General features: G+C 45.1%; 2 protein-coding genes across 4 annotated transcripts; both read left to right on the forward strand.

Annotated features, from left to right (window-relative positions):
- On the forward strand, positions 1-2,535 carry LOC148221959 (ovomucoid-like). Its single transcript, XM_088174018.1, has 4 exons — positions 1-563; positions 1,386-1,417; positions 1,852-1,976; positions 2,404-2,535. Exons 1-4 carry the CDS (start codon positions 509-511, stop codon positions 2,447-2,449), a joined length of 258 nt encoding a protein of 85 aa, XP_088030144.1. The 5' UTR covers positions 1-508; the 3' UTR covers positions 2,450-2,535.
- Positions 2,536-7,613: 5,078 nt separating this feature from the next.
- LOC106853017 (double-headed protease inhibitor, submandibular gland-like) lies at positions 7,614-12,373 on the forward strand. Of its 3 annotated transcripts, none has more exons than XM_088174009.1 (9): positions 7,614-7,723; positions 8,082-8,286; positions 8,828-8,850; positions 9,381-9,508; positions 9,765-9,810; positions 10,642-10,769; positions 10,906-10,954; positions 11,603-11,730; positions 12,205-12,373. In XM_088174009.1, the coding sequence occupies exons 2-9, from the start codon at positions 8,229-8,231 to the stop codon at positions 12,248-12,250; spliced, it is 606 nt and encodes a 201-aa protein (XP_088030135.1). In that variant the 5' UTR covers positions 7,614-7,723; positions 8,082-8,228; the 3' UTR covers positions 12,251-12,373. The 3 variants fall into 3 exon arrangements, with proteins under 3 accessions (XP_088030135.1, XP_088030136.1, XP_014731539.1); XM_088174010.1 differs by having other exon boundaries at positions 11,606-11,730; XM_014876053.2 differs by lacking the exon at positions 7,614-7,723 and having other exon boundaries at positions 8,028-8,286.
- Positions 12,374-14,805: the final 2,432 nt, after the last annotated feature.

A 14,805-nucleotide genomic window follows, 5' to 3' on the forward strand; every position in this document is an offset into this window, starting at 1 on the left:
CTTGGGTGAAGCACAAAAATAAAAGGAGAGCCTTCCTGCTACGGAAGCATTTCATTCAGTGTTTTTCTCGAGAAAAAGCACTGCACAAAAATAGGCACTGATAGGTGAACACAGAGAAAATCTGACAGCAGTTTGTACAGTCGCTCTTTTGCCTGCAGGAATTTTCTGTGGTCCTTCAGAAGGAAACTCTCACGTATTTCACTTAAAATAAAGATGCAGAGGGTGTATCTCACACATCTAAACTTCTCGTGACTCCTGTTGATGAAGAAACATCCTTCTTGGCTTACAGCACAGCTTACCTCTGCTGCGATTACCACTGAGACAAAAGGCTGCAAATGTTGCTTCAGGATAAGGGTGGATAAGGCAAATATGAACATGCACAAACACACACACACCCCCACAGTGGTGCAGGTGTACTTATAAGCGTGGTTGCCACCTGAGGACAGAACCCAGGTTGAGTTTCCTGAGCAAAGGCCAAGCTCTGCTGCTCACAGCTCATCCAGCCACCATGAAGACCACGGGGTTGCTGCTGCTGTTCTCTCTGGTCCTTTTCTGCATCTCAGGTGAGTGGCTCCACTGCCTCCTGCTCTGCCTTGGAGTAAGAGCTGGCTGTCTTCAAAAACCACAAAAAAACCATCCTCAGGCTGGAAAGAGCTCCATTCTGCAAGGACTTATTTACTCCTAGAAAGATAGTGTTGAAAAGACTTGACATCAGAGACTATCACTTATGGGGTAATATTTTAGCAACAGAACTGAGTGGGTAAGAACAACTGTGGGAACAGCTCTACTCTCAGTGCTAGTTTATGCATAATGAAAGAAGTGACATGTACGTGGTGCAACCCGGGGACTCAGACAACCAGTATTTAACCTCTGAAATGTTACAGAAACACAAATCATTTTACTGAATGAAAGTGAACATTTCTGGTAGTCATCCTGAACTGAAGTACAGTTTGAGAGCCTGAGCTGCTGTAAAAGCTTTATAAATTCACCTCTCACTAAATATTAGTCTTGTTTAAGAATAATAATAATATTGGCAATGCATATAAGATGCTGCCTCTGTGTACTTGTCAGCTTTATGTCCCTGTTTACCTCAATATTTCGCTTCACTTTGAGTTCATGTCCTGCTCCATTCTTTGAACCACAGAAAATGCCTTTCTCTTATTTTACACACTTTTTTCTATTTTGACTGTAACCCTTATTAACACAATGCTACAGAATCAGCATACAGTATGGCACAACATTTTGTCTGAAATTCATTTTGTCTAAGAATAATTTGCTAACACAGGGAGTTGGAAGATATGTATTCAGGGAGTGCATTCTCAGATTTTAACAGAATCCATGAATTGCATTTGTAACATGTTTCATTTTTACTTCTTTATTTTTAGGTCCAGCTGCAGGTTCCAGTCCTGGGCTGCTGGTAAGGGACAGATTTTTCTATTCTCCAGCCTTTCTTTCCTTAAAGCAGTTTCTGTATAAATCTTTACTAATCACATCATGATGGAGGCTTTCAAAATCCTGAGACACCCAGCTGCCTGAGCAATATTTGCCATAGATATTATCGGGTGGAACTGCCATTTTCATCTGGTGATAATTTAAACAACTAGGGCAGTATTCAGCTCACGTCCAAGTTGTTGTCAAAGTTACTGCAGCTCATTTGCAGTGGTTGCACAGGCTCTGCATGGCTGGAGGCAGCACTGCAGTGCATCCTGCCCTGTCCCCAGGCTTTTCCTCAGCATCTGCTCCTGGGCAGCTCAAGGGGTGTGGGGGGGGTCTCCTAACGTCACCTTTCTCACCCAGTTTTGGTTAAGAGCTCTTTTTTTTTTTTTTTTTTTTTTTCTCTTGTGAATACAGTCTGCACCCAACTACTGCAGTAACCAAAGGACTTACAGGAATGTGTGTACCATGGAGTATGTCCCCCACTGCGGGTCTGATGGTGTCACATACTCCAACAAATGCTTGTTCTGCAATGCATTCTTGTACGTATGGAATAAATCTCTTCAAGTGGTGAATTAACTTAGCTTAAACTGGCTAATCAATCTTGGAGACTGGTTGGAGAAGTAAAGTTCTTTCATTTTGTTTGTTTGTTCTCTCAGCAGCAAGGGTATTTTTCTTTTATTGGGAGAGTTTGCTGGGAACTCCTTTTTTTTCACATATAAAAATATAACATAGTGTTCTCCATTCTCCTCTTAAGTGATTTGTAAAAGAGCTTTCTCTCAGCAAACAAAGTCTGTTTCCTACAGACTATCTGGTCTTTTAAATTAAGGTTTTTTTTGTCTTTATATGTCAATAATAAAAGGAAATATGTGGAATGGAGTTCAGAAATTCCTCTGTGGTGTAAAGGGACAGACCAACAGTAAAAGCTCAGATGTTCTGTCTCTGAGGTTCTGATTTCTTTCTCTGCAGGAGAAGCCGTCGAAGTCTTGGCTTGAGGTCTATTAGTGCATGTTAAGTTATCAACAGCATTCAGCTGAGAAAGAGCATCCCTCCCTGGCAATGTTCCCCATGGCAGATGACTTCCTAAACCCTTGACCTGACCCTTGAAAACCTCTTATCAATCCTGAAACCTCTGCTAATAATAATAATAAAAAAAAAAGACCCAGCATTTATGTCTTGCTTTAGTCTCATTCTTGTTTCACCTAACATGTTGCATGAATATATTACTGCAACCATCCTGGGGTGTGGGAATTGCAGGGAGAGGGAGAATGGTGTTCTTCTGATCTACAAAAAGTTCAACCCCAACCACAAAGTCAGTGGGCAGCTTTTGTGGGCATCTGCCTTCATCCGGCTTTTCAAAAGAAAACCAGGGCTGGAGATGCATCCTGGTGCTCCTGTCCATTTTCTGCTCTGGGGGATCTCAGTCAGACACTCTCTGGGGCAGAGGAGCTGCCTCCCTCCCCAGCTCTGCTGTCAGACACCTGCAGCCTCACCCAGCCTTACTCTTCATATCCTGGCAGCACGAAGAGGCCCTGGGCAAACCTGAACATTAACACAATTAGAGACATTCCCAAGATTGATGTAATTGGGGTGTTCTGGCAGTGTTCTGCACACAGAAAGGGTCTTGCTGGCACAATGAGCTGCTCATCTCTGTTTCAGTTTCCAAGGTTATCACCAATTTCTTACACCTACAAGAGAATATGTGAAGAAGGTCACATTCAATCCTAACAAGCAGGATTGAAAACCCACCTCTAGGTTTGAGAAGGCCTTTTGCAATCTGCTTTGCTTCCCAGAGCAATGTCACAGGGTGTTTTTCTTTGGGCAGGCAGATCCCTGTCTGCCCACGTTGGTTCATTGCTGATGGGCATTGCAGAAAACCAGTGCCAGCAGCCCTGATGTCCAGGGGATGCTGGCAATCACTGCCACAGCCCATCTGGGCACCTCACCCATCCCTTAGCTGCTGCTTGAAGGTAATTACGTTGGCTGTGGCTTGTAGAGGATCCTTTGAGATTCTCGGGCCTCTGGAAATCTCGGCTGATGAAAGGAAGGGCTCAGAGTCATGGTGTTAATTTATTATTCATTAACAGCGAGGCGCTGCCAGTGCTGCGTGCTGTAGAGGCAGCAGTCTCACAGTCAAATAGTTAATGATCTTAAGTGACAATGTGTCACTTCCCAGAGACTGCAGAGAGCAGCTCTCTAAAAGGAGACAATTTATTTCCAAAAGACACATCTCTCTGCAACCATTAAGTGCCAAGTCCCTTTCTGGGGCTGGAATGTCCCTCCTGTGAGAGGGAGGTCTGTGTGCAGGGAGGAATTTCAGTGTCAGATGCGATTTCTGGGGACCAGGATAAATTGAGGCTCTGGGATGTAGTGCTGGGGGTGTGGGGCACATTCAATCTCCTTCTCCCCCTTTGCTGAGCGTGGGAGTAAGAGAGCACCAGCTCCAGAAGTGATTTTTTTTTTTTCTTAGGCAGCAGCAGGGAGGATGAGGATGGTGCTCAGGAATCACGATGCCCTTGGAGACAAGCAGAGCTCCCAGTGGTGCTGGGGATCCCTGTGATGCTCAGGGATCATGCTCTTGCAGGGGCATGTCTGCTAAACAGGAAAATCCAGCAGGCAATTAAGGGGAAAATGTGAGTAGAAATGATAAATCCTCTGTGATGCAGAGTGAGCAGGATTGCTCAGGAGTGACCAAGGGCACAGCAGAACCCCTGCCCTCCCACCCCAGCACCTCATCCTGGATGCTCCTTAGGATGGAGAGGAAGAGAATTCTCCTTTATGAGCACCTCGTTGGAAATAATTTTTTTTATTGCTTCTCAATAAAATCCTGCCACAACAGCACAAATCCTCTCACCATTACTAATCTAACTCTCCCTCCAGGAAATTCAAGGCAGGAAACATTGTCTGCCTGCCAAGGTATTTTATGGTACAATTCTTTGAGCAGTACCTCAGCACTTTATGTCATTATCTGATGTTTTGGATTCAGGAAATGCCATTCAACTACCCCACAAACTGATTAACACATTGCATGTATTTATTTTGTTCTCCTTTATTTTATATCCTTCCTTCTATTTTTGTGCATTGTTCTACTTGTTGCTGGCCAAAATATACCTCAGGCCAGTCTAGACCTTTCTGTTAATGCAGTTTCTCTCTATGGCTTCATTCAGGAGACATGGTTTGTTACTGCATTCTTTCTTGATGTGGAGAAAAATAAAATTATATTTGAAAACTGAATTAATTGCGGGTGTTTTGTGGGGCTGGCTGTGTCAGAGCTATTGCAGCGAGGCAAAGCTGAGATTCACTGAGGGATTGGGATCCTCAGCCTTATGTGGTTAACATGCAGCTTCCAGACAGTCAAATCATTCCAGACACCCTTGCCTGTGATATCATCTATGCTTAAAAGACTGAAGATATTCAGGCAGCAATCAGATAGCTGAACTACAAGGAGAAATAATAGGTGAGTGCAGCTTAGAGCAGGGGCTTTGCCGGCTGTAAATTGAATTTACGCTCTCATAGAAGATCCAGCTCTGCCCCCGTGTGCAGAGGTCTGGGAACAGCAGCTTGGCCGGGAGCTCCTGCAGGTGTTCCACATCCCCAGTGACCAGAGAGGATTCCACATCCACTGTGAGCTGCAGAGGATTCCACATCCCCAGTGACCCCAGAGGATTCCACATCCCCAGGGAAGTGCAGGGGAGTGCAAGGGCTGGACCTGAACCCTTTGTTCTGCTCTTGCAGACTGGAGCAAGGACAATGATACCACTGCTGGCAGGACAACATATCTTGAGTGCACACTTCCACTGTCTTATTTGATGATAATAATAATAATTTAAAAATCCCTGTTGTTGCTCTTTGTAGCCAAATGAAGCCTTTGGTAAGTTTTAAACCAAAGCAGGGAGCATCAGTGAAGAATTTTTTAGGTTATGGTAGGCTATGGACTTACTTGAGGTAGGAAGTCTCAAGACCATGGGAAAAGCTTCCCAGGAAATTATCACTGCTGTGGGAAGAAATAGTGATGGATTAGAAACCAGAAACTAGAATTTCCAGAGTTATTGGAAATTTATCTTAATACAAGAGGACCCATCCTGTGATGGCCAACATTTATCCCATTCCTGAATGTTTGCCCTCTAGGAGTTTGAAATAGAAGGAAGCATTTTAGGACTTTTATTTAAGCTTTTATATGGATCTCGTATCTGTAGAAACATTAAAATAATCCCAAACTCACTTTACTGAGCTCTCCATCATGATATTTCTGAACCTCAGAACCACAGGATAGTTTGGGTTGGAAGTAATCTCTGGAGATTGTCCAGTCCAAACTCCCTGCCAAAGCAGGGACAGCTGGAGCAGGTGACACAGGAACATGGCCAAGTGGGTTTGGAATGACTCCAGACAGGGAGACTCCCCGACCTCCCTGGCAGCTGTCCCAGTGCTCTGCAACTCTCAATGGAAAGAAGTTTCTCCTCATGTTGGGGTGGAACTTGTTGTGTTTTAGTTTATGGCCACTGCTCCTTGTCCTGTCACTGGGCACCACTGAGAAGAGTCTGGAGCCATCACACACATCCCAGAGGGGTTTGGGCAGGTGGGTTCACTTTGCCCTTCCCATTTGCAACAGGTGTATGATATTTCCCAAGGCTCACTGTTGTGAGAACTGTTGTTTTTCACAGCTCCTAATGCCTGTTTTCAGTCCATCTGCTTTCCCGTGATTACTGCTGTCCCATTCCCTCTGTTTCCTATTAATGGGGCTCCTTGTGCAATCCCCTGTCACACCTGTCCCAGCAGCTCTCGTGCCCTGCCCTGGATTCTGCCCTTTGTCTCCCATCCCTTCTCCCAGACCCTGTAGCAAGGCTCTTTCCTCGTCTCTCTTTTCCTCTCTGCTGCCCTGGGAAGTGGCCGTGGCTGCTGGAGGAGAAGAGCTGCTTTTGGAGCAATCCTGGATGGCCACCAAGACCCTGAGGGGCAGCAGGTGGGGCAGAGGGGATCTCCCAGCGGATCTAACTAATGAAAGGGCAGGTGTTGGCCCAACATGAGAGTGATGCCGCTCCCTGGCAGACACCTGCCAGGCACAACAGCTCCTGCTGCCTTCAGCCTGCCAGGAAACACCACAGGAGAAGCAGCACAGTTTCTGCTAATGGGGATCTCGGGTCTGCAGGTGGGGATGGGGGAGTTTGGGTTGCAGGGATGAAGAGGACACGGATTCTGCTCCTGGAGCCCCCCCAGCCACAGGGCTGGCGAAGCAGCACCTCCACCAGTGGCTGGTGCAAGTTCTGAGGAATCTTTGTTTTCAGACTTTGGCATTCCTGCCCCCGGAGATTAATCAATATTAATGCTTCCGTGACTACCGCTTCCTTTCCAAATATGCTCACAATCAGTTCAAGGAATCTGAAAGTCAACTCACTCAGGATGCTAAGAATGCGACAGAAACAACTTTCAAAGGAACCCTTCAACTTGTGATATTTGTGAAAGAGATCCAAATAGCATTATTCATTTATTTTTCAGGAAAATGATTTCATTGATATAAACAGGCCAAATTCCACAAGCTCCATTCTGTGACTGCAGTTCCCTTACACTTTCAGCTACATTTTTATGATTTATCTGCTCATGCCAAGCGTTGAACATCTCCCAGGATAATAAGAAAACCAATTCTGATTTTCTATTTAAAACTCAGGCTGCCTTTAAGCCACATGTATGAATCAAGCTTCTTCTGAAGCACAAATTCCATCCGTCACTTCCTTCCGTCACTACGTTAAATCAAAAATTTATTATTTTATGCAATATCCCTTATTTGTTTTTCCATTCACTTGCGATAGAGTCGAGCCACTTAGCAGAGCCTAGCACATTATTTATCACTTATCTTCCCTAAAACACGACTTTCAGCTGACACTCTAAATTTAATGCCATATAATTGAGGGAGAAGGGGGAAGCCTAACGGCTCTCCTCCTGTTTGCAGTTACTGGAATTTTTTCTGGAATGCCTTTGGTATTAACAAGCCCATTTCACCTGCACAGAATACCAGTTGCTTGCCATTAATAGGAAACATTATCCCAGTACAGATTTAAGGCTACTTATTCTCACAATTTCTTAATCAGACTCATGCTCATTGCCAACGGATGAATAACTCTTGCTCCTACACAGAAATGTCTAATAAACTTCTGGGGTTTTTTTGTAATGCTTTTCTCTTGTGATGACTTTCTGTTGGTGAGAAATCCAGTGTTCCAGGAAATTACAGGAGATAGTGTGGAGAGCTTCACTGAGACTTCAACATTAAAGTGCACAGATGCTTGCTGGACCCCAGGTATGATGTCAGTAAAAACTTAGAGTGTCCCTCGCTCCTGTCACCCTCCTCTGCTGCACCATGAAAGTCTCCCAGAGCCCGGCTCCTGTCTAGCATGTGTGATATGGGGAGAACATGTCAAACACTTCCAAGAAATGGGTTCTTTTCTGCCTTCCCCCAACTTCCATGTGCCATTTCACAACATCCGCTATTGAGACAGTGCTCCTGTTTGGAAAGGACAAATCACTCATTGTACAGCAAGGCGCCTTTGTTAACAAGCTGGGTGTAGCTCACATTTTTGTTTAATTCTTCTGGGCATCTCTCTAACAAAACAAGTACTCTTTGGAGCTCAACTCGGTAATCGATACAATTTTCTTAGTTTACAGAGCAAATAATTGCTTTCTGGTGATGACTTCACAAGGTCGGGGAGATGCATATAAATACTGGGGAGGGAGAAGGCTGAGAACCATCCACGGACTCTCCGGCAACCGACCCACTCGGAACAGCCACCACCAGCACCGCCGACATGAAAATGGCCAGATGTAGTGCCCTTCTGGGGCTGGTCCTCCTCGGCTGCCTTTCTGGTAAGTCATTTTTATTCATTTTGGTTACACTCTATGCTGGTCTAGACCTCCTGATGCTTTCCCTGTCTCTGTGCATCCCGAAGGAGAGCGCAGCCTCTTGGGGACGCGATGGTTTAGGGATACGCGGCCTCTCTTCTCAATGAACTTCACCCTCGTGCAGATAAACACAGGGGATCTATGCTTTAAGCTTTTGAGCCTTAGTGGGGATTATGGTGCTAAAGAAGGATAAAATTTTAGGTGCTGTTTCTTGTTTCCCGAGTCAAAATTTCTGGTTTTGCAAATAAGTGATTTTTATTTTAATCTCGGTGTATCACTTTGCATTTACTTGGAGTAGATGAAACATTTGGGAAGATATCACTTCTCAGTAATGAGAAGGTGTATTTGCTTATTCTGTAGAGAAATTGATGATTCCAAAGGAATTTTAGTGAAGAACATCATACAATTTTTACATTTTGTAAATACATACATTTTTACATTTTATAAATGTATGCATGCATACGTTATACATACATATATTTATACATTTCTGTTTTTATTCTAGATCTTGCTGTTGCTCAAAGACGGGTGAGTATTAGATCTTTGTTATTTAGTCTTGATTTCTAAGTCTAGATGAATAATTCATACTCACATTATATGCCAGGGAACGTTTGAGGGGAAAAAAAGAGAGGATGAATAAGAAAGAAGTGCCCCTAAGTGCACCTCTTTTCCCAACATAAGAAAACACCTTTGTCAGAGAGAGATAATTTAGCATGTTGATGATTAAAAAGACAGTGATTAATAATGTAGAATTTGAGTCAGCACAGCACAGAGTGCCAGCAGAAAATCTATATGACTATTGAATATCTGCCTAAATATCTTCCCTGTCTTGATTCCCCAAGGAATGATCATTTTTGTCCATAATTCTTGCCAAAATTACTTTAAGTCTTAACAGCAGAGAGGTGCTTTTGAATGCTGTAAGAAACTCGATTTAATTCCTTTTCACCACGGAGGAGCCATAGAGATTCCTCACAGTAGCATCCCAATGCAGCAAAATCACGATTAGGGCAAGAACACCCTTGTATCAGTTTGGAGACATTCCGAGTCCCCTTTCCCAGGCTTCCTGTGGCGCCTACATGCTGTCTGGAAAAACCATGAACATCGCCTGTCCCCGCAACTACAACCCCGTGTGTGGCACCAATGGTCGCACCTACCCCAACGAGTGCTCCCTCTGCAGAGACTTCTTGTGAGTAGAACGTCCCCTGATCACCTCCACTGCCAGATCAGGCAGCAGGCAGAAGCCCTTGGGGTGGTGACTAATCGTGGGGTGGACTAGATTTTTCTGAAGTTTCTGTCTTCCCTAATGCCCAGGATCTTCCGTGTCAAAGCTCCAGAATCTGATTAATTACTGGGGCTTTACGGGTGGAGAGATTTAATGATTGAGATGAGTACATGGCATGAAAAGATTAATCCCTGCTTTCCTTCTGCCTCTCTCCTTCCAGCCGCAACCGCGCTCTTGACAAGAAACACGATGGAAGATGCGTTAGGGTACGGTCAGAGATTGATTCCTTCCCCTGGTGGGTGATACCCAGACCCAGCCTAGGCTAGGATTTGTTCTGTACTGAACCCACACAATTGCTAGCTCTCAGAAATGGGGTGAAAATGAAGAATTTCAGATTTGCAGGAAATTTAATTTGCGTTTTGCTCGTGAGTTTTAAAAGGCAAAATATCTTCTGCATAACAGAAGTTTAGAAAGGAAACTTGATTTGAAGGGTGTTTCTTTCAGTGTTATGAAAACACTTCTATTTAGACTTAGAGGCTTGTTGTAGCTAAGAAATTCCCAGAAGAAGTTTGGATTTCACCTAAACTGTAATTTTGTAACAGAAAAACAGATTCTATCAGAATGTTTATCACAAAGTTAAGTGAAAGTCAGTATCAATATGTGGAGCTACCATGAAGTGGCAAAGAATGTCTATTTTTAGTTTAGAGAGAGAGACTAAAGAAACATTCAGGCTGTGCAATTTCACATAATACAACGCCTCCCATTTCAATATGCTCAGAGTAATTGCAGGAGCAGCGAGTTGAGTGTAAACTCCATTTTTGAAAAGTGCAGGCACCTCACAGCAGAAATTGCTGCTGTGTGAGGTATTTCAGGCAAGGATCCTTCATGGTGGCATTCAGGGGGAAAATCCCCAAGATGACAGGGATGAAGCCAACCTCAGAACAGATACTGATGCTGTACCCAGAGGCAGGATTTCATCTGCGCTCCCCCAAACCCACCACGCTCGAAACCCCTTTCATCTTGCAGCTCTGGGAAGAGGAGGGAAGACTCTTGCACTGCACAGCAGAGATTCAAATGCTGTTTTGTGACTGTTTCAGGTCGATTGTACCGGTTTCCTGAGGCCTGGTAGTGGTTACAACATCCCCTGCACCACGGAGTACTCCCCCATCTGCGGCACCAACGGCATCACCTACAGGAACAAGTGCCAGTTCTGTACTGCTGTGGCGTAAGTGAAGGGCCCGGGTCAGGGGTGGGTCTCTGGATCAGTATTGCTCCTTTTTTTTTGGAGCATAAAGGGGTAGTTTGGCTCACCAAGCAGCTGCACTGTGCTCATTCATTCTCCTCTTGCTTTTCCCCCAAAGGAGCGGCCTGGAAGTGGACCTGCAGAACTATGGACAGTGCTACCAGCAGGTAAAGCCACAAGTCTGCACTCTTAACTGCATTTTGCAACACAAATTCATGACTAAATAATAGAAATTCCTCCACTCTGCTAGAGCGTTTGGTTTGGAAATAGGGTTTCAGGAAAATAGTTATGCCAGGGTCAACATGTATGGAACCAAATTAGTGGCTGAGATTTTTGGTCCCCTCTCTAGCCTGGGAGCAGCAGGCAGAGGGTGCTGAGACTTTCATTTACTCTGAAACTGGATGAGCAAGAGATGCTGCATCATGGATGCAGGAGCACTCTTAGCAGCAGTGGTTCCCTGGGTGGGAGAACTTAGTGCACTGGGGCTTGTGACCACCCCCTTCCTGTCCACTTGCCTCTGCTTGCCTGCTGAGCCAGAGCAGCCAGTGGGAGAGCCAGCCTGGAAATACCAGCATGGTCATTTCACTACTTATAATAATATTTATTAGATTTTTTTGCCTCCACCATCTCCCTACTTCAGGCTGTTCCAGGCAAGCACATTCTCTGAGTCTGCAGAATTGCTGGAACAGCAGACCCCTGCTCCTGAAAAGTGCTTTCACGCTTTGTCGTATCACACGTATTAAATAAACATAAAGCACTTATGTACGAAAATATAGGGGAACAAAAGCTTTTAACCCTGTTTTTGTTTCCATTAGCAGAACACAAACTTCGACTGCACCCAGCAAAAGGGCAGCAACGTCTTCTGCACCTCCGAGTACAATCCCATCTGCGGCTCTGATGGCAGAACCTACGGAAACAAGTGCCAGTTCTGCAACGCTGTCTCGTAAGTACAGAGCTCACCAAGTGGCCATGAAACCAGAGCAGCTGGAGCTCACAGGCAGCTGTGGCAGCCGGGGTGGAAGCCCCAGAGCTCCCGTTAGCTCCCATCCCTGCCCCATGCTCCTCTCCCAGCGCTCGCTCCTCTGCCACCCCCCAGGCGCCACAGATCTTAAGCCTGAGTGAGTTTTCTCCTCCTCCCCTTGCAATTAAAAGCAGATCCCCGCTTGCAGGCTCATAGCATTGCAATCCCTGTCAGGGTGATTGAAAGTGTGACCGTAGGAGGTGTCCAAAATTATGGGGTTTGTCCCAAATCTCAACATACGAAAGTGTGCAACTTGAGGAATCTCAAAAGAGGTGGAACATTAAGGGAAGTACTTTATGACTTGAAGAGCACAAGGGCATTTGGCTTATTTGGGTAAAGTTAGGCTGTAAAAATGAGATCCATGTCTCTAATTTTGGTCTCCCTCTCTCTCTTCAGACGCAGTGCTGGAGCTCTGTTCTTCAGGCACCACGGCCAATGCTAAGCGTGGAGCTGGACCCTTCAACATGGCATTTCCCTCACAAATTCTTCAATCAAACATGCTCTTCCTTGCTCCCTCAACTGTTACACATCAGTCTCTGCTTTGATTGATCAATAAATTAAATGCAGCCACTATCTTTGCCATGGATTGGTTTTTGATTTTGGTTTTGTTTTCAAGGAGAGTTATGGTCTTCAGGCTTTTGGGTACTTTTCTGCCAGGCAGGAGAAGTGGTGAAATAAACCACAATAAAGAGCAAAACATCAGCCTAAGCCCTTATGAGAGAATGCCATTCTGTAGCAAACCACCAGAAAATGCTATAAAATAGCACAACTTTAAATCTAATTTTGAAGTTTTGCAGAGTGTAAATGGATTTGTCTTTGTCACAGCAACTTGGAGGAATTGTTCCTTTTAGGGACCTTGTCCTGGTGGGATGGTCCTGAGGAAGTGTGAAAGGGGGTGTGATCAGCTTTACCTGGGCACACCTGGGCAAGGGACAGGTCTGGTGGTGCCTTATAAAAAGGAGGCTTATGGCAAAGGGAGGAAGTATCTCATGGGGAAGAAAATTAGGAACTGCTGCTTCCTTGAAGGGTGTGTCCATTGAGACTGTGCCCATCAGCAGAAAATTACAGCAAGCTGTGTAAGGCTGTAATGAGCCTAATGAGAACCTGAGGAGAAATTAGGCTGGGCTCAGGCTTTCAGCTTCTTGGAGAAGAGATCTGAAAAGCTGTACCGGTGGTATTTGAGGCAGAGGACACTTCAGGAAATGGTCTTGGGTTTTCTAACTCCAGGAAAGAAGGGCCCAAAGATGTGCTGGAAGCTCAATTGTGTTTTCTATCTGGGGAAAAAAGGTGTGAAGATAACATCTTTGTGGGAGCCTGAAGCATGCACTGCAGGAAAAATGACATATATGACTGCTCATGATGATGTGCCATCTCTTTGGGTGAGTCAAGGAGTTAATATGCAAACAGCACAAGCAAAAAAAGTCACAAGTGCCATGGCTCACACACTCCCTTCCTCATCCTTTCTCCACCTCCCATTCTCTTGTTATGTAAAAGAACACCTGCTGCTAAGGCTGATATTTAGGATAAAATCTGTGACTTTCAAGACACTTCTTTCAGTCTTGTTTGCTGAAGTAAATAATTTCTTGACCAAGAATTTTGTAGGTGCTTCCCACAGAGTGTAAGAGACTTGTCCTTCCCTAGAACCAGCACAGAGAGCAGGAATAGGAATGAAAATTCTTATTTTCAGGGGGTTATTTTGGTATTGCAAGTAATATAAATCACATTATACCTTTGTGCCTGGTTCTAAGGAAAGACAAAATGGAGAGTCATGAGAGTTCTCACTATTTATCTGCTTTTGTGTCTGAGAAAATAGTTAAGGAACTGTAAAAGTAGCCAGTGGATCTGTTTGGCTATAATTCCTTGCTGGACAAGAAGTTTACAGAGTGGCCACAGAGTAGTGGAGTTCTGGCCATAGCAGGAATTTGTCTTCAATGGCAAGGTGCTATGTTGAGCCTCCTCTTCAGAGGTAGTTTGTGCCTGAGGAAGTCAGACACCTGCTTTGGAGAAGCCAGAAAGAGCTGCTCATGTGCAGCAAAACAGGGGGCAAATGGTGAATATATGGCTGTGTCTCAGCTGCCTCATAAGCCTCTAGCAGGCTAGAAGATGGAAATTTGTAGTGTTTAAATCTAGAAAGAGGCCAGCACAGGTGAGGACTCAGCTTGCCACCAGCTCTGCCCAGCCACCCCTTAGGCTGCACAAGGTCCAGCTGCCTTTCTTCTCCTCCTGACTGTCAGAGAGATGGAATTCCCCCACCTTTGCCACCAAATCCACTGCTCAGGTGTCACCAAGAAGTGGAAATGGGCAATAGCAACAATCACCTGGCTGGTGATTTCACCTTTTCCTCTGCTCAGCCCAGAAGGGGCTGGTCCCTGTGTGTTTGCCGAGGCTGGAGCCAGCCCAGTCGTGCTGCAGCAACCAAAACATTTTTCGGGCAGATAAGGGACTGAGGCATCGGGGCTGTGGTGGCGAGAGGTGACGTCTGAAGGCAAGCAAGGAGTGCTGTGAGTGGCAGAACTGAGCGTGGCTGGTTCGGCGCTGCAGCTGACGGGTTTGATAACTAAATTACACGAGAGGCTGCGGCGTGAGATCACCCTTAGGAGACAGCTGAGGGCTCGCCTGTCACTCACGGTTTCTCTGCCACTGTGTGGATTTTTAAGATGTCTGGCAAGCTGCAAACTGAAATGCTTCCCCAGATGTAAGGCACCCATAGCATGGCTCTCCTGCAGAAACTCTCTTGCTGGCTGAGGGTGCTGGTAGCATCTCTCCTCTGTTGCTAGAAAAATGTACAAAAGTGTTTGTTATTTTTAATTTTTTTTTCTTTCGCTCCTGTGTAAAATTTGGCTGCAGCTAGTTGTGTATTCAAAATTCACTGGGGGAACCAAAACCCAGATATATCTACACACATTCCCCTCCTAAGCCTTGTCTCCTTAGGAAAACACACTAACATTTAGGCTTATTCTTGTCTGAAGAGGTGTTTGGCGAATGGTGTGCCTGAAC

The sequence above is a fragment of the Sturnus vulgaris genome, chromosome 15 (assembly GCF_052056855.1).
Source record: "Sturnus vulgaris isolate bStuVul1 chromosome 15, bStuVul1.hap1, whole genome shotgun sequence".
Classification (NCBI taxonomy): Eukaryota; Metazoa; Chordata; class Aves; order Passeriformes; family Sturnidae; genus Sturnus; species Sturnus vulgaris.